The sequence below is a fragment of the Oryzias latipes genome, chromosome 22 (genome assembly GCF_053564925.1).
Source record: "Oryzias latipes strain Hd-rR chromosome 22, Olatipes_Hd-rR_3.1".
Classification (NCBI taxonomy): Eukaryota; Metazoa; Chordata; class Actinopteri; order Beloniformes; family Adrianichthyidae; genus Oryzias; species Oryzias latipes.
The window spans coordinates 16,375,250-16,400,453 of NC_136258.1; the positions used below are offsets into that span (position 1 = coordinate 16,375,250).

Genomic DNA, 25,204 nt, shown 5'->3' on the forward strand with positions numbered 1-25,204 from the left:
GATTTTCATTTTGTGCCGAGTAATCACCTAGTCTTAAGACAAACAGAACAGTTTGTTTTACAGCACAGACGGAGACATTTGATACGATTTTTTAGATGTCTGATTGATAAAAACTGAAAATTGAGGAGCGGGAACTTCAGATCAGAAACTAAATCTTTAGAATTAAATGATGCTGAAGATGTCGAGGAGATTCCTCTCAAAGGACAAAACATAGATGCATTTTTTACCAGTTTACCGGCAGGAAACTGGTTTAACTATTTCATTCATCAAAATTGGAGCTAATTCCAAAAAGTTTGTTTTTGAAAAATTCAATCTCCATGTAGTTTTTTTTTAAAACAATGTTCCACCTGGTTGAAACATTTGTGAAACCTTGAACTTTCTGTTTTCTCCAAACTTTTTTTTTTGATATACGGTCAACATCTGGGTAACATTTATTGTCAAATCCAAGATTTCTTACCGATTTTTTTTAACCTTAAATCAAATACAAAATTGTACACAAATGATCTCAGCGACCCTAAGATTCCTGCAAGTATTTCCTTCACACACATATTAAACAAACAAAAAGAAAGTAGTCATTTGCCATTTCTTCTTTATTTCCAGAACAATAAAAATAGTTTAACAAAGACTTCTTCATTCGCTCCATTTAGACTTGTATTTACAGCAGAAAAAAAAAAAAAGATACCCTACTCTATGATGTCCATTTCTACTCCTCTTCCTTTCTACTCCCCCCCTCCCCCTCCTTGCAGGCTTCACAAAGCAAAATAATAAAGTACCAGGGCCTATTGCTGAGTCTTTGACGAGGTATAACAGGCTCTTCAGTGATAGCAGATACACCGTTTTATGCAGACATTGCAAATGCAGGGACTTGTTCCTTTTGTTCAGGGCTGCACAAAAACATTTTGCTCGCACACACACACACACACACACAAAATAGTATGACACGTGCTTTCACTGACTGAAGCAACTTTGGAAGATAAGACACACAAAGACCCATTTTACTATGGAAACACCCCACAGCTGGTACATAGAAAAAAGAAGAAAAAAAAACACAAACAGTGGACACGTTTCTGATGCATTCTTTGTCCAGTGGAGATAAACTGCTGTGTGGAGGGTCCCTGAGGGAAGAGAGATGCTCTGAATGTACAAGCCAGTCTTATCAGACGCACAGGATTAATGGTTGGCGTCAGTAACGGAGCGCCTGTGCTGGATCTTCAGATGAACCTCTTTTATACTGAATGTGCAAGCTGTGGAGCTAAACGGCGTCTCGTACAGTACTTAAAGCACTTTATCAATCTCATGAAGCAAGCAAAGCTCTGGGAAATCCTCAAAAACACTAATATTACGGAGCTCAAATGGGTTTTTATAAATAAATCAGAGGGGAGAGACCGACCCAGAGTGTGGGTTTCTAACGGAGTAAAGAGGAAGAGGCAAAGCTGAAGCTTGTTATTGCAGTTTGTTTGTTTTTTCCTCAAGTTGAGGTTGATTATTTTAGTGGAATTCTTCATCGTCTGAATACAATCACATAAATCAGGGCAGAGTAGCTCACAATCGACAGCAGAGAACAGAGAGACATCTGGGTGGGGTTTCTTTTTTGTGCAACTCATCAGGACAGAGGCAGCAGTAAAGTCTGAACATACCCGAGAAGACAGGGCTCAAAAGCATTTTTCTTTTTCTTTAAAAAGGTGCAAAAATATCGAGCTGCGATTGGTTTGAAATTTGAAAGCAGAAGCAGAAAAATAGACTGAAACAGGAAACCGTGATGTTCGAGTAGATACAGTAGTCCAGAGGTCTGTGTGTGATAGTGGTGGATCTCAGCACCGTCTCTATGGCTGCAGGTTGTATGGGGCGGGGGGGGGTTGGGGTCATGGCTGTCAAAGCTGGTTTCCAGTGCAGAGCAGCAGGCTGGCACAGTGATGAGGGTAATGATGTCTCGGTGTCACATCGGATCACGCAGCAGACACGCGGTCACAGAGCAGGGCCGGACCGCCGGGGCCCCCAAATGCACCCGTTGGGCACAGAGAGTCCAAAGGCCTGGCCTTTAGTGTTCTGGTAGTTCAGAGAGGAACTGCAGCCAGTGCAGAAAGGCTGAAACGAAGCCAGATGCTCACATTTCAAGAGTTCATTCATTTCACGGAGGGAGCAGTTGCTTCGGTGAAGCCACGCGGTCTGCGGAAGAAGAAGTGGATGTTCCGCCATCCGTTTCAGTCACTTTTTAGGCCCAAATTCAAAGGAAGTTCAAGTCTCTTCTTTGCTGGCCATCCGCCTCAGTTCCGGACCGATTGCCAATGTGTGACTACTCCTGTAAAACACAGACAGTTACAGTTAAGACATCTCTCTCACAAAGGCCCAGATGAAGTGCTGTGATTCATCAGTGTTTCACTCCAACACAAACATGAAAACACACCCCAGTGAAAATCCTGATTTGTTTTTTTTTAACATGCTCTTGTGTCCGTCTTCTGTTGATGGAGGACACAAATTAAGCTTGCATTTCTGAGTATTTTTTTATTCAAATTGTGGGAAATGGGGTGAAGATGCAAAGATTCAGTTTAAAAAAACATGACTTTTGTGATGTAGAAAACATAATGGGCCGTTCTGACGCGTCCACTTGCAGATGGATCCGTGTACGTCTTTCATTTCCTCGTCCGAGCCGGAATCAGACTGAAAACTATACGGCTGGAAGGCTCCAATATGGCTCGCCATTTCTGTAGCCTCGCTAAGGTTAGGTTGGGGGTGTGAGGCGCTGTAAGCTAGCGGGAGAGTCTGTAAACAGAGAGCTCTCAGCAATGGGAAGGGGAAGAGGGGGCACCAACAGTCACGCCCACCACTCAGAGGTGAATTTCTGAAGCGCTCCTGCTGCTCTACAGAAACTATGTCCCAGAAGGCCCCCGTTTTTTTTGGCAAAAAAATGGCATAATCACAATTCAAAGACTATTGGGAACGCTTTAACAATAGAGCAAAACATAATCGGAGTGGGACTTTAAGAGAAAAGTGTGAACCAATGAGACTTCCCAAAATAAAAGGTCACTTCTATTGACAAACTCAGTAATCCGGACTGCTTTATATTACTTACGTGTCATTCATTTCTTTTTTTTCTTTTTTCCTTTTCAAATATACATTTCATGATGCAACTGTAGGAATAGTTTAAATTAGTATAATTTTTTCTCTATATTGAATCCATTTTAAAACTTTCCCTAAATTTCATCTATAAAATTGACATTTTTGTCATTATTAGGGTTCCAACCATTTGTCTGTACAGTTTTTTTTAAATACTGAAAACCGTCAGAGAGGATTACGTTTTTTTTTTTGTACATCTTTAGTTGGATCAAAGTTTAACCAAAAGCTCCAAATTCCTTTACAACGGACAAAACTAGGTCTGAAGCTTTTATTGTGTTTCTATTGAGACACCTCAATGATGAGCTCCTATAAACATGTTTCCTCCTAAATCCAGCAGATTTGGATTTAGCTTAATCTCAAAAATGTAAAATATTGCACATTTTTATAAACTTTTGCTAATGTTCTTATTTGCAAGCAGATCAATGCAACTCCTCGTTTGCTTACCTAACATTTAAAGATGCTCCCTTTCATCAGAAAGTTTAAAGGCTTCTTCATCTTGTGGCTTTTAATGGTTCCTTCATTTTCACATATTTAATCCAAAGTTTGGCCTTCAAAGTCTTTTCTACTGACTTAAAAATGTCCAGTAGTCTTTTATTACAAAGAAAAAATAAAATCCGTGAATTTCTCCAGTGTCTTTTGCTCTTGTTGCTCCTTCTTCTCCAGCTAAGGAGGATAAGAAAAAAAAAATCTTCACACACGCACTGGTCTCAGACATCTTCAGTTTCCCGCAGCCACTTGTCAGGAAACCCTGACTTTCACTGCCTTCAAAGTTCATGTATACTGTATATTATGTCTTTAAAAAAGTGTTCATAAATTACTTAACAACAGTCCAAAGATAAAACACCACTTGCATGTTCGTCCTGAAAATGATCAATTTGTGCTTTCTGCAAAAAAAAAAAAAAAAAGGAAAGAAGCAGCAGATTTTTGCCAGAGGTTACTCCTTTAAAGAAAAGTCTGTCCTAATCAGATGTGCAGGCGGATCTGCTTTATCTGTGAAGGCTGGAGATGCCGTTGCCGTTTGTGGCCGGCTCTTCCAGCTCGTCATCCTCAAAGCCGTGAAAGGTGGAAGTGTCGCTCTCTGATGTGGTGCCAAAGAGCTCCTCGGCTCCGGCGAGCGTCCCGTCCTCCTGCTCCTCTCCACGGTCATCTGAAACCAGGCAGCGTGTCAGTGAGGAGGCGACGCTCCAGGGGCAAGAAACAGCACAGGGTTGGGGGTTAAATATGAGGCAGTTTCCACATATTGCTACATGCAGCTTCCAGTTCATTTACCTGAATGTACATCTACTCACTTGTGCGATGGCAGTCTGCGCAGGGGAACCCAGACTTAAGCATTTTCTTGTTGGAGCCCTGGCATTTATTACAGTAGTTGTTGGGAATGCTGGACCCCCCCGGACCCTTCGGACCTTCAAAACACACCCAAATATCAGGGATGACTCTGAGGCGCAGGGTCAGTGAGCGCAGGTATCAGCCTGCTTACGTCTGTGTCTGTCTGTCTGTGGCGTGCTGGGGGAGCGGGACGCCACGGAGCTCCTCTCCCCAACTCTGTCCTCCTCTGCCAAGTGGGAATGGGTGTAGTGGTAACTTAGTCCAGTCCGGTTCCTGTAGCGTTTTGCACAGACTGTAACAAACAAGCATGCCATTATGGCCATCTTTACATGCTTTCTTCAGCAAAACTTCCTGATCCAATGCCAGTCTGAGTCCAATCATGTCGTTAAGCTGGAAAATGACATCTTTATTGACATTTTCTGGCAAAGAGTAAAAGTTTGACATTCCAGCAGTGAAAAAAAGAAAGCAATTTACGAGTGAAGAGAAATGCAGATAAAAACAACAAAATTATTCAGGTAGTTTGAACCTATATTTCAATTTCTTCATTAACATCGACCTGCCAGGGCACTGCAGATGGAAATGAGCCTGTGCCTAAAATCTGGCATATTTACATTTGTTTTTAGCGTCCATTCTCATGCCTTATCCTTTATTAATAAAATAAATAAATGTTCAAATGTTCAATCGGACAGAAAAAAACCCTACAATAAAATAATTAGAAGTACCTGAAGTCGAAGTTTTTGAATTTTGCTTCTGTTTGTATCTGCCTGAAACAAATAGAAAATAAAGACATGAGTTCAATAGTTAACACTTGCAGATTTTTACACTTAATGTAAAACATGCAAAATTACTTGAGGTGATTCAACTGGTTTAAATGGAGGAAATGTGTTTTAAAAACCACTAAAAACTTTCGATTAAGTGTATATAATCTATTAAAAAGAACAAAATAATCCTTTCTTTTTGTTTACAGGCAAATCTTTTTTTCTTTCCCAAAAAGCAAGAAAAGGTGAAAAAACTCAATAAAGTGGTCCTACTTATAAACAACAGCTTCCGATTGAAATATTTTTTATTTATAACCATCCACTGTGGTTCTTCTTCACTGTGGTTGCTGTTCTTTGGAGAGAAGAGGCAGGGATAAATTTAATGCAAATAAAAGCAATAGGGTCATTTAAATAAACAGAACTGGGATAGAACTCAGCTATCACAACCCTTATAAACAAACAAATGAAAGACAAAAAGAAAATAAGGTTTAAAGAAAGAGGATTATTAGGAACACCTCAACTTTTATGTGTAATATTAAAAACAAAAAAAAAAGTAAAGACTTCCCAGAATCCTTTAAAATGTGACGCATAAAAACCCAGATCCTTTTTTAGCTTTAATTAAAGATATATGTAGAGTGTTAGCCATCTGTCTAAAACTAGAATGAAATAGAAGTACGTGTGCTTTAGTGGAAAAAGGATCTGAAGATCACCAGTGAACAGACGCTACACTGAATGAAAAAGAAAAAAAGATGTTTCACCATGGAGTCAAAGTCCAGACTTTCACCTGATTAGAGATTTAAAAAAACATCTTTGCAGGAACCTGCAAACGTCACAGCACTGAAGCAATGCTGCCAAAAACACGTCACTAGAGTGGAACCAAGAAAGTCCCACAGAACACCAAAACCTGAGGTTATTTCTACTGCTGATGCACATCAACTTATACAAAAAAGAAGTATCTGGGTTGTTTTATTGATTGTACCTGTGATGTTAGCCTTCTCAGTTGCCTAAACTTACCATTTTTTGCTATTCTCCTCACTGCGAGAACCGCTTTGTATTGATGCCGATTTTTCGATATAAACGGGAACAGAAATCCACAAAGGCGATCAATTCAATTATTAAAAAATATTAATAAATACGATCTAGCACCTTCAATTATATTTATTGCATGGGGGAGTTTTTGTGCTTTCTAAAGTGCGAATGTGTGCACACACACTAAGCATAGTGGGGGGAAAAAAAAGTAGTAGATGAAAACAGTAATTAGACTAATCCAGACTAATGCTGCTGCTTAGCTTCACTAATTAAAAGCATTTATTGTCTGCGTGTCTTAAAATTGTTCATTTCACAATGTCATCCTCACTGGCCTTTGTCTTTCGTAGCCTAGCAGATTTAGAGAGCAGGCTGTGCAAGGAAATATGATTCATGTTTTTGTATTTTCTTTCTTGCGCTATTTGAAGAGGAGCAACAAAGATGTATAAATGAACTAAAAAGAGCAGCTCTGAAATCTGTTGAATCGTTTAATCTGTCTGTTGATGACATAAATGACAAAGATGTACAGTGGCTAGAAAACACGATGGAAATGATGCAGAGCAAACAAAACTGTAGTTTATTATCTACTATTGTAACATTAGGTTTTGAACGATGGAAGAATTCTGCATCGCTAAAGAAAACGAGTAATAAAAACAACAGAAAAAGATGGCGGGTCTACTTACTGTCACAGACATATGGCTTATCGTCGTCCAGATCTGTCCGCCTGCGCCCCAAACCACGACCCTGAAAGGGGATGGAGACCTAAACATGAGCATTTCAAAAGCGTAGCTTCTGACTGCAGCTAGGGTTGTGGGTACGAACCCTTCCTTTGCCCCGGTGTCTCCTCTTTGGGGTGTCCACCTCGTAATCGTCGTCATCATTGAAGGCATCTTCTGCTGCATCTGCCTCCAGAACCCTCTGGGATTGAGAGACACGGCACACTTTTAGTATTTTAGCAGGATCCGAGTCAAGAAGCCATCACAGTTCTCTGTGGTTATCGAAATGTGACATTTGCATCTGTTTTGGGGAGAAACAACCACATTAGAATTAAATCATTTTTTGAAAAGAAATTGGGTCAAATCCATGAAAATGAAACATTGTTATTTTCTTGTTGAAATGTGACCGATGTTTGTGTTTGCAGCTCCTTAAAAGATCATTTCCACTGAAACTGCCAAAATCAATGTGGTGTGTTTGTGTGAGGAAGAGCGTCCAGAACCAATAAAAGCCTCGAGTTATCACAGCACCATGGGGGGAGGGGGGACTCCACTGCACATGCTGTTACTTGTATCTGACTCTCTGTTGGCTTTTGATCACAGAAAATCATCTAGTTTTAATCTGACAAGATGTTTTCACACATTTAATAAAAAACACAGATTGAAGGGGGAGAACTGCTTGGCTGGATCAGGAACAACAGGATACAAAACAAACCTAAATGTGGAACGGGGTCGCTGCAGTTGGATCTCCTGGGTCTGACTCTTTTGATCGGATCTGGGGGGTTCTGTGGTAGTGTTCTCCATGAACTTGGGTTGGGGGGGTCGCTGATGTGGACATGTCCCCAAAATATCGTTTCCCCACTTCAGGACAAAGCCTGGTCTCTACATTCTATCATTTTATCACTTTTTTATTTATTTATTTTTTTGATGTGTGTGTGTGTGAGTGCGTGTGTTTTTGCGGGGGGGGGGGGGGGGGGGGGGGGGTGTCGCACGGTTCGTCTTGTCATCTTGTTTTTACATTTTATTGTATTTTATGCACAGATCTCAAGATGTCAAGCACAAAAGAAAACTCCTCTTAGAACCTCACGCATTACTGTGTTTATTATGACATTTTTACACGGCGCTGCAAAAGTCCGGCTTAACGAGAAGTAGAAGCTACGTGATCTGATCTGACAAAAAACTAATGTGAGAACCATAAGAACATGAAGAACAGTTTCTGCAGTCTGGACTGAATCACCCTTCAAAGTCGGATGACTGCATTTTGAGTTTGCTTCAGCACTGCAGGAATTTAGTTTTTAAAATTATATTCATGTAAAGGATTTGCTGCAGATCTCTAAATCCTATCCTTTTGTATGATCCGGTTTTATTTTAACAGTTCATGTCAACTGGTTTATTTGCCAGTAAATATGTCAGTTTCTTATTTACTGGACACATAGAACAGACACTAGTTAAACTGATATTGTTCTTTTAGAGTTAACTGTGGAATAAATGGCTTTATGATTTTAGTAAACATGCCAGACTTAAGGTTCAATACTTAATTTGATGTCAATTTAAATGTAAAAAAAATGTATTCGATTTTTTTTATTTGGGTAATTAATTTAAATTTATTTGTTCTGATGTAATTATTTAGTGTACAATATAGCGTAACATTTAATGTGACCTTTGCACTACATTTTACTTGTAAAATCCACATTTTTGTTTATCGTTTTTGACTTGAGAAAATCTACAGAAATCTACAGACACCGCTGTTTTCTGGTTGGCTTATTTTTGTCATTTCTAGGCTGATTAAAAAAAAAAGGTTATAACTGATCTAATTAATCCTCAATCCCTAAGGTGGGTTTAACCTAAAATGCATCTTAACCAGCAGAAACCCAGAATGCATTGTGTTTGGTGACCTCACCTGAATCTCCAGGAGGCTCTCCTCGTCGTGTTTAGAGTTGTTCCTCTTGTCTAGACCTTCGCCTCGTAGCAGAGCCTCTAGTGTCGTACTCTGGTTGGGCAAAGAGTCTCTGGACATGAGGCCCCCATCTACACAGAAAACCCAGAAAAACAGAGTGAAGCAGAGAACCACAAGTTTTTAGTGACTCTCCACGTGGAGCCGTGAGGTTCGTTAGTCGTCATTATGCCTCGACAGCGAGTGAGGCTTTGAAAGCAAAGTTCAGAGTTCACAGATGCCGATTAGATTCCTGCGTGAGTTTTTGTTCAGCAGATGGAAGAAGTCCAGGAGCAATCAGAAAAGATGTGTGTTCCACTACAATGCGCATCGTTACTGTAAATAGGACGATAACATACTATAGAGCAGTTTTCTGGCAAAGTCCCATCTCAACAGCAAACATGACTAAGCATTTCTGCGCCCGTTTGCATGGGAGTGTTCATTTTTCAGGAGTTTAGGGACAGGTTTGTGATGTATGGAAGCTGAACTGCATCCATGAGAACTGGACCAAGTGAGTCAGTGACATTTATTTTGGTTATGTTAAAACATCAACATAAACATTAACATTGACACTGAACAATGTCATTATTATTATTATGTCATAAACATTGGACAAAATTAACCGAAAAAGGTGTCGGGTGAAGCCAAGGCTTATTTCCCTGACCCTGATTATTACAAACATCAGTGAGTGTGAAGACACCCATAGAAAAACGACTTCCTTCCGGTTCCAACAAAATGAAGCCAATTCAGTCGACATTTTAATTGCAATAGGCATGCCGCCATGTTGGAACCAGACGGCGAGAGTGAGCGGTGATTGGTCCGAATCGATCTGAGTCATTGTTTCTATGGCAACCACTCTTGCCAATCAGGAGTGAGCTTGTTGAAACTTCACACTTAAATGTAGGCTCGGAAAAATCTGTCAACTAAACATTTTGAATATTCGATGTGAGACCACAAACGTTTGAGGCATCTGATTGGTCAGTTTCTAACTTGAATAACTTGCTTTACAAAAAAAAAAAAAAACATCATGAAAAAAAATTAAATTAGTAAGAATATACTTCAAAAATGTATTAGACCAAGAATTGTTATTCTGACAAATGTAATGACTGAGTAATAGCTGTTTATTTCTCTGTAGAAGTCTATGGGACTTTAGCCTTTTTGGAGCCAGCGGGTACTTCCTGTTTGGAATGTGAGGGGGGAGGGATCGCTCAGTCCAGTTCTTTGATACAGTACTTACCCCAGCTTGATTCGTTTATGCTGAAATATTCTTAGACACCACACTCCACGTTTCCCCCCAATGCTTTCGGTGTTTGAAGCATAGAACAAAAAGCAAAACTGTGCATGGGATGAGGAACTATTTAGAAACTCCTCTCCCGTCAAGAGCCTCATAATCATCAGGCTGCTATGCAGATTTGCTCACTCTGAAGCCTTCCAACTCCACTGCATCCTGTGTTTTTCCTAAATCTACATCTGCTGGAAATTTATGCAGGAATAAGCGGCTGCGGCCGGAGAACAATGAAAAGTTCAAAGCAGACACAAAAGGCAGGCGTGATGCGAGCCGATCTCAAACCGCACGGCGGCAGCCCCTCACCATTGTGTCTGCGCACGTCGACTTTCACCTCTCCGCGACGAGACAACCCCCCCCCCCCCATACCCCCCTTTTCCATCCCTCCCTCCACCACTCATGGGAGCTGGAGGTGGAGGGGGCTAAAAATAGAGCCAGCATAAGCAGGGAGCTGCTTCTGCATGCAGCCCCAGTCTCTCCAGCACACCATCTCTGAGGCGGAGAAGCAGACTGTGGCTGCAGCCGCAGCTGGATACCTCTGCTATGCCAGCAACAGAAGTGACGGCAGGTCAGATGGGGGCGGGCTTCTGCTCCAGAGTGGTGGGGAGGGTCTTAGCCGGTGCGAACTCGGGGAGTAAACAATACAATGGGATGTTTTAGGGAAACAAAGGCTTAGTTCAAATGCTATCGCTGAATCTCTGTCTTCCCGGACTCCCCGGTCATTGTCGCAAGTTCCTAAAGATTTATCCCAACATGCAATGCAGACATCCACTTCTGGATATTAGAGATTTCTGTCAAAACACAATGAGTTTCCTTCTGGGTTTTCTGAGAAGCTATTGAAAAATGTAAAGCCATAATTTCCTTCCTTTGTGCAATAATCTGTCTTTGCGGCAAGAAAAAGTGCAACAGTTCATAAAATATCAACAGAACAGAAATCTACAGCAGCTCAGAACGCTACCTGCAACACAGAGATGCACAGATGAAAGAGCTCCCAGACAGAGAGGGACTAAACCAATCAGCTAAGACGGTGGTAAATAGGAAAAAAAAAACGAGTGTGAATGTGAGTGAAGTGAGGGGAAAATGTGTTGAGTGAGCCGTTTCAATTGGCAGCCAGAGAAGGCCAAGCTCCATTCCGTAACATTTATTAAATAGCGTCTGCCGCGGCTGGTCTCTGTCTCGCTACTCCCAGCAGCGGTAAATCTAATTACATGTTCTACAAAACAAGTTTAGCAGCCCGGGCAAACACAGCCACATTTCATCTGCTGGAAAATGACTGGCAGCCAGTTCTACTTAGCCCACTCCATGCTTTTAGCCGGATCATCGCCAGCCATCACGTGGTCAACGAGAGGGAGGGAGAGAGGGAGGGAGGGAGGTCAGCGGACAGGTGGAGGCAGAAGGAGCTCACCGAGCTGGAGGCCGTAGATGCCCAGGCGAGGATCTGTGGTGTTGTGCAGCCGCCTCTTCTTTCTCCAGCAGCGGGCGGGGTACGTGTACATCTGCCCCGGAGCACCACCTGTGCAACCACAGTGATCTTAAGTCATAGAAATCATGAACTTATCACTATATTTACTGGAAAGTATTTGAAACAAAGTAAAAAAACAACAACATTTAACTGATTTTATGTTTTAATATAGCAAATTTAACAAATTTAAATTTATGAATATCGCCATTTACATGAAAAAATTCTTAACATTTTACTTTTAAAGTAAAATTAGTTTTAACTTTTGACAGAGTGGAAAGATTTTTTTTTTTTGATCAAAAACTAATAAGAATAAAAATAGCAAGAACAATACGTTTGTTAAAATTCTGCTACTAAAAGATATAAAAAGTAAAGCTACTTTTTAACCACAGAGTAGAAATGAAAACAACATCAAGTCTATATTATGCTCTAATGGGAAAGGAGGTCAATGGACCTCAACATTGATCATTTCTGCGAGTGTTTCGAGTGAGTTTGCCCACCAGGGCTGCGGTGGTGGCGCTCCATCCAAATGTAGCAGTTGTTCTGGGCGACGCCGGTCTGAGAATCCAGGAAAGGCAGGCGGACGCTGCGCTCAGCACACAGGCGGGCATTGTAGCTGCGACACTGCTCAATAGCCTCCTTATAGAACTGGTCACCCAATCTGCATGAAGCAACATTTGCAACATTTCACTGACAGATGCTGCATGATGGAGGATGGAAAATCTACTATTTACTGATCATCATTTGTACAGTCAAGAAACACGACTCGTTTCTGTATGTTGATCCATAGAATCTGACAAATGTACACATCTCAAAGTCTTTTATTTGTCAGAATTTTAAAAGCTACCGTTTGGGTTTCAAGGGCAGTAATGGAGGTAAAGGAGCAGGGATGTCTCTGAAGCTGCTTTACTGATTCCAGGAGGACACGGCAGCTTTCCTGTGTGATGCAACCTCTGTCCTTGACCCGTTATAGGGGCAACAATGGGTCCAAACCCACCACACTTTACCAGGGGGTATTCTGGCTGGATATTGAAATAACCTCAACAGGTCCTTCTAGATGAAAAGGCTCTCGCAGATGGCCAAGCTGTCTCTAAAGAAAAACCTGGCCCCCATATTTAGACGCTTGCATCTAATGAATTCTTATGGTCTTGTAGTTCTTGGATGCTGATAATACGCAACAAGGATAGGATTTTGTTTCTTGTAATGGACAAGTAGAGTCTTTGCTAATGCATGTTCATCCCTGGTTTGCTTTGACTAAATTCACAATCCACTTGTGACCAAGCTGCCAAATTCATAACTTCCAGTTTGAAGCTGGTTTAAAACAAAAGTGACTAAAGCCAGGTTGGCCAAGCAATAACCTAGAAAGGTCTTTTTCTTTTGTTTTAAATACAAGCAAGTCAATTTTGTTAATCTTCAACTTACAAACAGCCCAACCCACGACAACAATGAACAAATACAGTCTGGCTCCAGAATCCAGAAACAAATGAGTTCTTTTTCAAACAGCATTTTTTTTGTCTGCTCCTGATTCACAATTTGAATTTAAAAATACATAGAAATGCAATTTTAACCTGAATTCTCTTCATATGTCCTCCATCATCAGGACAATTTTACCAAGTGTCAAGAGGAAAGTCTTATCAGACAAAGGCAAACATTAGCCATCCCATAATGTTATGACTTCTCATTTCCAATGCCTATAAGTTCTAATTCTTCTTTCTGTTTTGGCTTTTTCCCATCAGGGGTCGCCACAGCGAAACAACCCCTCTTTGGAGGATGGTTAACTTGGCAATGTTTTACGCTGGATGCCCTTCCTGATGCAACCCTCTCAATTTATCCGGGCTTGGGACCGGCACAGAAGCAGAGAAGGGAACAGGGAGCAGCCCGGATTCAAACCCTGGTTTCACGGATGGAAGGCGCCGCAAACCATCACAGGCTAAACTGGCTCCTCCCTATAAGTTCTAAGTAATTCTCCTAAATTATTTAGACATCGATTTTGATGATATTTCCAAGCTCTAAGTTTCTAAAGCCTACTTGTGCATTTCTTTCAGGAAAATTGTTCTTTGTGGATCTTTTCCATTCCTCATATTTTCAAAAAAAAAATATAAAGTTAAAGATAAAACATCGACTACCTTTTTGCATTGGACTGGATAAAACAGACAAATGTGTCCTAATACTTTTAAAGCATGTGGTGTATACTAGTATAACCTCAATTCTTTTTAAAGCCACAACATAGATTAAGGAATTTACAACAATAAACCCTTCTGAACTTGATCTGCTTATAGAGTTTGTATCTGAGAGGATTGTGTAAACAGTAACACATTTACAGCGTTCCTCGACTCTGCCGCTTACCACTAACTCGGTTTGATCCGATTCTAGGGCTCCACTGCTGCTGAATCCGTATTGCACTTTCACAGAATGACAGAGTCTGCGCTCTGATGTGAAGCCGCTTCTCTGATCTGCACACAAGCCAACCCTCACACACTCCAGTTCCACTTTTCTCTGTGCCACGGAGATTCTGGCAATCCCTCGGGGCTTCTGTGTTAATTTTCAGAGGGCAATGGGGGTGGATATTTCACATTCAAGCCCCTCAATCTCTGCCACACGCCTGCTCGGGTAATTAGCATACTAAATTAATCTCGGCAGAGTTCCAAGCACGAGGGCAGGTTCCATTTAGCTTGCTCCAACATAAAGGTAAAACAGTGCAATTCTGTGCAATCTCAGCGTGGTTCTTTGTGTTCGCTTCCATCTGGTGTTCTGTCATGGAGCAAAAACGGAAAATACCAGCTAGCGATCACTGTGGCATGGCGATTATTCACATACAATTAAGAATTCTTCAACATGTTTTATTTAAAAGACAAAGTGATGACATATTAACGAACTGTTGGCTCCAAATCTAACGTGACACAGTCAGAGCTTTGCTCCGTTTACCTCACAAATGGATGTTCTGCACCAAAAACACAGGATCTGAGGTCAGACAGACTGAGGAGTGTGAAGCGTCGCTGTGTGTCAGCGTGACGAAGGCGAACAAGCAATCGCAGGCAGAAATGATTGTGAGTAGGTAGAAGAGCTAAAGGGGAGGGGGGTGAAAGCGGAGGAATGGAGGCAGGGGGGGCAAAACAGCTAACAATAAAGTCATGACTAATAGATGTGGGACTCTTTCCCTGCGTGCTAATCATACCCAGATGGCACTCTTTTATTTAATAATCTGATATTTCCTAATACTGCAAACAGAGCTTCTGCCACCACAAGAAATCCAGACAAGAATGATAAAGAAAAATATGATCAGAATCTTTATATTGGCAACAATTCTGGGGAAGTTTTCGGATAAACATTTGGCCTATAGAGAAAAACGTTTGGCCTATAAAACGCTTGGACCGTGTTAATTGGATTGGCCGTTTCCTGTTCCCCACCGCACAGTCCCATCAGGATAACCTGTGTGGCTTTCTACCATTCCTGAACATCAAGACGCAGCTGTCGGGCTGACATGCATCGGCTTGACTAAAAGTAGAGGTGGTTCCCCGAAATCAAACCTGCGTCAAGAAACTTCTGTGACTCATCAAACCGAGAAAGCCGGTGGTTGTGGGACAGGGTTGAAAAAATGGTTCATGTGGGTTTTGAATCTCTCAGGCCACTTTAAGTCGCAGGTTCACCAGCTAAAGTGAAAAAGACTTGATCACTACAGAAAAAAGAGAGATTCATTATCTGCATTGTGGTCCTCATTCTTTCTTTGGTTCTTCCGTTTTGCTTCTTTAATTGAAATCTGAATGAAGATTCAGTATTTAACCCTACTTTAAACCAGGCGTTTCATTCAACTGCTAAGATTTTACAACAAAACTACACTTTGGTCTTTATTAGGGATTATTCATCAAAGCCACAAGACAACAGAACAAAAAAAACTTTAAGGGAAAAACAACTCAGGAAAACCATGGATCTTTTAATGAAGACAAGCTAATATTGTTATTCTTCTAAAATAAAAATAATAAATATGAAAACATATTGACATATGAAGATTGATAGATAAAATAATTGTGTAATACCACAAACGACCAGTACAAAGCAACACCAGCTCTAAACACCGTAAATAAAGAAATAACACCAAAAGATTTTTAGTTCCAAGAGTTGAATAAAAATAAAATTACAAATAATATACCACCCTAGAGCATCTGTCGCAAATATATAAAGTGGTCCTTTTAACATTGCAGAGTATGTAGCCTCAATTGCTGACTTATAGCCACTTTGAGGTCTTTCCTTATTTTACTGACATATTCATATAAGGTTTCCTCATCAAAGACATCATTTCAACTAAACACTAATCAGAATCTATTTTGTTTACATTTATAGCAACTGCAAAGATTAGCAATTGGGCCTGCACAATAAATAGAAAATGCATCATCATACTGCAAAGATGGTGTAAGCTGCAATAAAAGGTTAGCTTGAAGTCCCACTCCGATCATCTTTTGATCTATTGTCAAAGCGTTCCAAGTAGTCTTTGTAATTAGGATTATGCCGTTTTTAGCCAAAATAAAAAAAAAAACGTGTCATTTTCTAGGACATAGTTTCTGCAGAGCGGCAGGAGTTCATCAGAAATTTGCCTCTTGGTGAGGAAAACAAAGAAGGTCCATGGATCTATTTGTCTACAAGTCGATGCATCAGAATGGAGCAGAGCGGGGAGCTTGTGGCTTTAACGTCACAACTACAAGCTTTTTCAAACTGCTTTTTTTTTTTATCTGTCTTCTCCTGATTCACCAGGATTTAAATAAAGAAATACTCAGAAAGTCAATTTCAATCTTAATTTTCTTCATATATGTCCTCCATCATCACCAAAAACACTTAATTGGAGTGGGTCTTCAAAACTTAAATCTAAGCAGCTAGCAGCTCAACAACTGGGGGGTTTTAATGTCACAAAAGCACAGTGTTGTTCCTTTTTCTTCCCAGCTGCTTTGTAGTGATTACAAACACTGCACGCATGTCAGGAATGTGCAACACGGCCTGATTGTCTTCCAGCTGAGCAGAAAAAAGGTGAGCGTGCGCGGCCGACGCGAGGGCGAGGAGAACAAAAAGTAAATCTTGTGGCTGTAGGGGCCTCTGCTATCAGCATGTTCCTGTCAACAGTTCGCTCTGTCACATGGCTGCGTCCCTAATGTGAGCATGTGTTCACACACATTTCACATGTCTGGCAGCAAAAACAACAAAAAAGGAGTGCATCTGTTGCCACGACAACACATCAGTCTCCGCCCTGAAATGATTAAATAGACGCACGAAACAAACAAACAAAAACAAGTTCTGGTACTTGAGAGGCCTTATGGATGGGAGGGGGGAGTTGAACGTTTGCAGATGCAGAACTGCTTTACAGGAAGTCAAAGCTGCCACTGGGAGGGGGGGCGGGGGGGTGAACAGAATGACTGCATCCTGACAACAACCTCTGATTACACCAATCAGAGCAGCCCTGTCTGGGTGAGGGCAGGAGGAAAACCAGACGGTACACCTCCACATCGGAGTGCAGACATACACCGGGCCTGACTCACACAAACTCTGCTCAACAACTGTGACAAGGAAGCCGACAAATGAGGAAGCGTGGAGCTGATGGGGCATCAGGAGGGTGCTGAAGGGAGATGCTTCCCGCTAGTTCCAGCTGTGGCATTAGCGAGCACAGATATTAATAAAATATTCCTGCACCGTTTTAATCGGCAGATTTGGGAGATTACCGCTGTCCTCCGTTTCAACAGCACACAGACGTGAGCGTGGGGGGGGGGGGGGGGAGGGGCTCGTTCGCTCATAGCATCTCTACAACAGTCAAACCACTTTCATTTCCCTAAAGTAAATTCTTATTAATACGAAAAAAAGGTCAAACTGGTCCAAAGGAGCTACATCCAATTAGTGTCAAGTGTGACTAATTATAATCTGACAAACGTGTGAAATGAAGTCAGAAACCCGAGACAGAAGCTAATTATAGCAGATTGAAACACTTCATTAAGTACAGCTTATAGCAAGGAGACTTTCCACAACAAAAATGTGGGAAGATTTCTGACCAAAAGGACGGCAGACGCACACATTGGAGAAGCCGTCCAACAAGGTGACCACAAAACTGACCTGGAGCTTCTCTGACTAAAATCACACAAATGCATAACAATTAGCTATGTTAATTATGCTTAAAGTGTTGGATTAAGAAAAAGCGAACCAAATGAGACACAGGGGTCCTAAAGTGTCAGAGGGGGCCAACGTTTCACCCCACAAAGAGACGCAAAGCAATTAGCATTAGGAAATGGAATGAACTAAAGCAGCTAGGAAAGAGCTAATATGAAAAAACCTTGGATGAAATAAGTGCTTTTACTCAACATCAAGACAGATTGGTTCTGTTGTAGCAATAATATATAAATCTCTCTCTCTATATACATATAATAGAATCATTATACAGAATGTCAAACAAAAATATTTTGAAATCATGTCACATATTTAGTGATTTAAGCTCAACAAAAAGTGGAACTGTCATTTTTAAAATTATGAACTAGTACAATAAAGTCCCACTCCGATCATCTTCCAATCTATTGTCGAAGCGTTCCCACTCGTCTTTTAATTAAGATTCTGCCTTTTTATTAGGCAAAATTCAAAAACCTATGTCATTTTCTAGGACATAGTTTCTGTAGCGAGGCAGTAGTTCAGTTCACCTCTGAGATGTGTGATCTGTTGCCCAGAGGAACCACGTCCCCTTTCCCGTTGCTTAAAGCTCTCCTGCTGGCTTACAGCTCCTCACATTGCCAACCTAACATTATTAGTGCAACAAACATTGTGAGCAATATTGGAGCTTTACAGCTGTACAGTTTTGAGTCAGATGTCTTTAAAAAAATCGTCTACAAGCGGATGCATCAAAAGCGAGCAGACACACACACACACACACATATATATATACATATATGTATACAAATACATACATATGTATACAAATACATACATATGTATACATATATATGTATGTATTATATACATGTATGTATATAATACATACATAATATATGTATATACACACACATATATACAAACACATATATACATATATACACATCTGTACACACATATATACATATACATATATGTATACAAATACATACATATGTACACATATATGTATGTAATAAATATATATGTAATATATACATACATACATTATATATATATATATATATATATATATATATATATATATATATATATATATAAAATTTATTTATTGCCCCTCTCACCCTCCGCGGGTGGTTTCTCCTCCAAGCTCAGGTCCTCTACCAGAGGCCTGGGAGCTTGAGGGTCCTGCGCAGTATCTTAGCTGTTCCTAGCACTGCGCGTTTCTGGACTGAGAGGTCTGAGGTCTTTCCAGGTATCTGTTGTAGCCACTCCTCCAGCTTGGGGGTTACTGCCCCGAGTGCTCCAATTACCACAGGCACCACTGTCACCTTCACTTTCCAGGCTTTCTCCAGTTCTTCTCTGAGTCCCTGGTATTTCTCCAGTGTCTCATGTTCCTTCTTCCTGATGTTTCCGTCGCTTGGCACTGCCACATCCACCACAACGGCTTTCCTCTGTTCTTTATCCACCACTACAATGTCTGGTTGGTTTGCCATTACCATCCTATCAGTCTGGATCTGGAAGTCCCACAGGATCTTTGCCCTCTCATTCTCTACCACCTTCGGAGGTGTTTCCCATTTTGACCTTGGGGTTTCCAGTTCATATTCTGCACACATGTTCCTGTATATTATTCCAGCCACTTGATTGTGGCGCTCCATGTATGCTTTACCTGCCAGCATCTTACATCCTGCAGTTATGTGCTGGATTGTTTCAGGGGCCTCTTTGCACAGCCTACATCTTGGGTCTTGTCTGGTGCTCAGGGCTTGTTCCTGAGCTGCCAGGATGAGCGCTTCAGTACTGTCCTGTAGGCCAGCCCTTTCTAGCCATTGGTAGGACTTCTTGATATCAGCCACTTCAGTTATGGTCCGGTGGTACATCCCATGCAGGGGTTTGTCCTCCCATGAGGATCTGTCCTCCAGCACTGTGTCCTCTGCTCTCCATTGCCTGAGACATTCACTGAGCACACTGTCATTTGGGGCCTTGAGCTTGATGTACTCATGCATCTTGGATGTTTCATCCTGGATAGTGGCTTCTACATTCACTAGTCCTCGGCCTCCTTCCTTGCGGCTAGCATACAGTCTCAGTGTGCTGGATTTGGGATGGAACCCTCCATGCATGGTGAGGAGCTTTCGTGTTTTAACATCCGTGGTCTGTATCTCTTCCTTTGGCCATCTTATTATTCCTGCAGGGTATCTGATAACTGGCAGTGCGTAGCTGTTTATTGCCCGGGCCATATTTTTGCCATTGAGCTGGCTTCTCAGGACTTGCCTTACTCGTTGGAGGTATTTAGCTGTTGCAGCTTTCCTTGTTGCCTGCTCCAGGTTGCCATTTACCTGGGGAATTCCAAGGTACTTGTAACTGTCCTCGATGTCTGTTATTGTTCCTTCTGGGAGTGAGACCCCTCCTGTGTGGACTACCTTGCCTCTCTTTGTCACCATCCGGCTGCATTTCTCGAGCCCGAATGACATCCCAATGTCAGTACTGTAGATCCTGGTGGTGTGGATCAGGGAGTCAATGTCACGCTCGCTCTTAGCATATAGCTTGATGTCATCCATGTAGAGAAGGTGACTGATGTTGGCCCCATTTCTGAGTCGGTATCCATAGCCAGTCTTGTTGATTATTTGGCTGAGGGGGTTCAGACCTATGCAGAACAGCAGTGGGGACAGAGCATCACCTTGGTATATCCCACATTTGATGGACACTTGTGCAAGTGGCTTCCCATTGGCTTCAAGGGTGGTTTTCCACAGCTTCATCGAGTTTCCTATGAAGGCTCTTAGAGTCCTGTTGATGTTGTACAGCTCCAAGCATTCAGTGATCCATGTGTGTGGCATTGAGTCATAGGCCTTCTTGTAATCAATCCAGGCTGTGCACAGGTTGGTGTGTCGTGACTTGCAGTCTTTGGCGACTGTTCTGTCGACCAGGAGTTGGTGTTTGGCTCCTCTGGAGTCTCTACCAATCCCCTTCTGTGTGTTACTCATGAATTGATCCATGTGCCTGTTTATCTTGGTTGCAATGATGCCTGACATGAGCTTCCATGTTGTGGACAGACAGGTTATTGGCCGGTAGTTGGATGGGATTGCACCCTTTGAGGGATCCTTCTGGATCAGGATCGTTCGCCCTTCCGTTAGCCATTCGGGGTGAGTCCCATCTCTAAGCAGCTGGTTCATTTGTGCTGCCAGGCGCTCGTGGAGTGCGGTAAGCTCCTTTAGCCAGTAGGCATGTATCATGTCAGGGCCCGGTGCTGTCCAGTTCTTCATACCTGAGACTCTTTCTTGGATGTCAGCCACTGTGATGGTTACTGGATTCTGTTCAGGGAGGTTGCTATGTTCTTTTCTCAGAGAGACCAGCCACTGGGCATTGCTGTTATGTGCTGTCTCTTTCTCCCATATACTTTTCCAGTACTGTTCAGTTTCCAGCCTTGGTGGGTCTGCTCGGCTGTTTTGACCCTGCCACTGAGCGTACACTTTTGCAGGTTGAGTTGCGAAGAGCCTGTTTATTCGTCTGGCTTCATTGTCTCTTGTGTACCTCTTTAGGCGGCTGCTCAAGGCTAGGAGCCTTTGTTTGGCAGTTTCCAGTGCTTCAGGTATGGACATCTGGCTGTATCTCTTAGGTACTTGCTTTCTCATTGTACCTCTTTGAGCCTCTGTCAGCTTACTCACATCCTTCCAAGTTGCCTTGATTTTGGCCTCTAACCGTTGCTTCCATGGTGGGTACTGTTTTCTTCCATGGTTGCTCTTATAGCCAAGCATCTCAAGGATCACTGCTGCTGAAGTGTAAACCAGTTCATTGGTTTCTGTGATGGTTGTGGTAGGAATTGCCCTCAATGCTTCATTCACAGTTTCCAGTAGACTTTCAGGCGGTACATCACTTAACCGTTGTAGCTGGTGTCGGGGTTGCCTAGTGTTCATTGTAGACATGATCTTGTCTTTCAGGTCAGTTGCTGCCTCGCTCAGTGTAATTGTGGTTGTTGGGGCTGTGTACCCAATCTCAGGGTGGGAGTGTGGTATAACCTCCTCTCTGACCTGTTGTTCTGGCTCTCCCGTGGCACTGTATTGTATTGCTTCAATCTCAAGTTGTGATAGGAGTTGCCGTTTGTGGATGTTAGAGCACTGGGCTAACAGTTGTTTGGCAGTTAGCCCTGATTGTGGGTTTCGAAGCATCCATTCATTCCACATTCTCTGCATGTAACCCCTCTGGGTGGGATTACTTGAGCAGTAGCATTCTAACAGAACCTTTTTCTCACATCTAGTCCATTTCCGTCTTGTTCCAGTAGCCCACTTTCCATCAGGGTGCTCTGGTCCCTCAGCACCTGACGCAGACCTTGTTTGGCCGGGCGACGTCTGAGCCGGCATGACATTTGGTTCATTGTCTCTCATTTTGTGAGGTAGGCGGTAGTGTTAAGGGTCTTGCCCAAGGACCCTCACTGGGTGATGTTAATTGCCCGTCATTGTTATAGTAATTGCCCCATTTCCATTGTCATGGTAATTGCCCCATTTTTCATTGCCATTAATTGTTCATTCCGCCCTGGGAATCGAACCCGGGTTTCCTGTATGACAGTCCTGCACCTTACCAAACGAGCTACCCAGCTCGTTCGTACGTACGTACGTACGTACAAGCTCTTTTTCCAACAGCATTGTTTTTGTCTACTCATCAGAGAGGGGCTTTGTAAAGGGCAATATTTTGGTTGTAAAAATTATACAAGAAATTACTTTAAGTGAAAACCAAGTCACGGATTTGATCAATCGAAACTGATTTTCAAAGTAAAAGCTGATTTAAAGGGTCTATACCATGCTATTAAGCCTTTTTCAGTAAACGATTTCCATGTGTATGATTATATATGACCTTTGGCACACAAAAGAATGAATGTCTTAAATCAAATATTGGTTATTTTCCCGAGTTGTTTTCATACCCGGAAGTAAGACGACTGGATCTCTGAGGCTCCGGCTTTCGCTCCCTGGGACGTCTGTCATTTCATGACGTCAACATTTGTGCGTCTCGCCCGTGAAAACAAACAACATCCAAACTTTTGCAAAGAGGGATTTGCATATTGTGCATATATAAGCGTTTTTGCTAAACACCACTACCTCTGCGGGGAAAGAGGGTGTAGACTCTGGTGCAGACTCCTGGAAGGGGCGGTTCCTCACTTGTCCACGTCAAATCGTGAGAACCCGCTCCTTTTTGTGAGCTGGGAGGGGCTCAGAGCTCGGGTTTTTAGAGGAATAGTCAGAAATGCGTGAACGGAGCAAAATATCACCTTTGGGGTTTCTTGTTGTGAGTTATGCACATTATAATACGCTAAGCTTAAAAAATTGATTTTGCATGGCACAGACCCTTTAATATTGATTCTAAGTGTAGAAAAAAGAACCAGCTGTTATGTTTAGCTAATTCTCCGCATATATAGCTATTGTACTAAACACAACAGAGTACAAAGAGGAGTAGTGCAACCAAAAATTGGCAAAACAGCTCAAAATAAACGCTGCTTAATAGCAAAGAAATGCAAGATGGAATAAATATTTTTTTTAAGTATGATAAAAGAGAAAGAAAAAAGTTACGTTGCAAGTCATCTGCAACCACGGAACGTTTTTTGGTGACCTCAGCAAAAGAAGGGGGCCTTTCATAGACACGTGCCCCGGCCCTTCCTTTCTGGGAATGCGCCCCTGGGCTTCCACACCTTGCCCAACAGTCCACTGAGGTGGCAGGGCAGCTCCCTGAAGGAGCAGATGGTTCTCCTGCTTGTGCCTCGCACTTCCTCTCTGTCGGAGCATCTCTCTGACAGATGGGGCCCAAAGATCCTGGACCAATCTAATCTCCAGCCCTCCTACACTTAAAGGCGCAGAGGAGCTCCGGCTCCTCGGTCCACATAAAAGCAGCTTTGCTGTGCAGGAACCAACTTAAGCAATACTACTGTGGAAACAATGCAAAAGAACAAAGGAGGGGAAAAAATTCTTGAAGACCTGCTTCAGATTGAAGAATAACAAATATTGCACATATGAGAGCATGCAGTAGCAGCCTAGATTCAGCAGCGGACTCAGATTGCTGTCACTTTTTTGTCCAATTTGCCAGCAAGCATGCATAAAAAGGAAAAAAAAAAAAAGAAAGAAAAAGCCTCTCCCTTTCTTGCTTGCTTCCTTTGCCGGTTCCTGACCACGTCTGCGCTCTGAGCAGCCAAAGTTGACATGTCGACAATTTACACCAAGTCGAATCGACTTTCGGAATGTCAGATGATATCCCGCCGCGGTGGCCGGCCGAGCACCAACAAAATCGCCTTTTAATTATTCGGTGCATCGCAGACACGTTGTCGACAGTATTTTTTTTTTTAATAAATTGCACAGCCTCGGAGAGACGACAGTCTCTGTGGGCTAAAGCGAGCGAGGTAAGCGTCCCCCTCCGGTGCCCTGAAACCGTCAGCAGCCCAGCTCAAAATTTCAAGTCCAAATGTTCAGACCAGGAGAAATAATGAACTGTACGAAGCTACTTTGCTATGAAAGAAGTAGGAAAAATGATTTTTGGACAGCCTCGCCTGCCATATGCACACGGCTTGGAATGACATGCACGCGCGGCCGCTTTCAACACTCGAAAGTAACACCTGGCAATTATGTCCATGTTTAAAATTACTTACGCTTTTAGTGGATTCTGAATGACAGCCGCCATTTTGCTACAATGTAACGCAATATCGGCGTCCTGCAGTTCTGAGGGAAACCTATGGCACGAGCCAATCACAGCGCGGGGTAAATTCGTGAACCAATGGGCGGACAGGACAGGCGGATGGGGCGTGGCTTGATGTGGTAAACTGTCAAAATCATTTTATAGGGTTTTCCCTTGTTTTCGTATTGTTCCCAACTAAATGTCAATACCTTTAAAGCAGCAGCAGCACATTATCGTATATGTTTGAAGTGAACTTATTTTACAATGAAAATAAATAAATTGCACAAAATGGGTGCTTAATTTGATATTGAAATAGGGACATATCATTTATTTCAGTAAGTGCATAAATATTCGAGCTGAAGGTGCAGTGTTGAACACAAGCTTATAACACATAGACATGCACACATATTCCTCCCACATACAGAAAAGGGCTGTACTTTAAAGTGGTATGATATAAGTAGTTACACACACACACACACACACACACACACACCCACACACACACACACACACACACACACATGCCCTCACACTAAAAACACGTAGGCAGTTCTAGATTAGGTTTTGACTTCCATGTGCCACCCCATGCAGCTTTTATCTTATGCAAATCTTCCACCAGTTTGGAAACTACAGACATGCCTTTATTTATTACATTTAAATAGGTTAAAGCCTGGGCCTCTGTGATAAATAGGAGTTGTTGACAATAGCACCCATACGGATTGAACACATACAAAAACTCACATTTGGAAGAAATGTATCTATCAAAATCTATAAGGAGGATTTAATGAAACCAGACAACTCCAGTCATTGTTTCATCCATTCTTCCCTGTGCAA

General features: G+C 42.1%; 1 protein-coding gene across 3 annotated transcripts; it reads right to left on the minus strand.

Moving 5' to 3' along the window:
• Positions 1-572: 572 nt before the first annotated feature.
• dpf3 (double PHD fingers 3) lies at positions 573-24,480 on the minus strand. Of its 3 annotated transcripts, none has more exons than XM_011490428.4 (11): positions 24,345-24,480; positions 12,115-12,275; positions 11,561-11,668; positions 8,838-8,965; positions 7,047-7,142; positions 6,908-6,968; positions 5,163-5,204; positions 4,592-4,732; positions 4,404-4,517; positions 3,559-4,261; positions 573-2,299 (listed from the first exon to the last, which is right to left on the minus strand). In XM_011490428.4, exons 1-10 carry the CDS (start codon positions 24,374-24,376, stop codon positions 4,101-4,103), a joined length of 1,044 nt encoding a protein of 347 aa, XP_011488730.1. In that variant the 5' UTR covers positions 24,377-24,480; the 3' UTR covers positions 573-2,299; positions 3,559-4,100. The 3 variants fall into 3 exon arrangements, with proteins under 3 accessions (XP_011488730.1, XP_011488731.1, XP_020569311.1); XM_011490429.4 differs by having other exon boundaries at positions 4,384-4,517; XM_020713652.3 differs by lacking the exon at positions 573-2,299 and having other exon boundaries at positions 4,133-4,296.
• Positions 24,481-25,204: the final 724 nt, after the last annotated feature.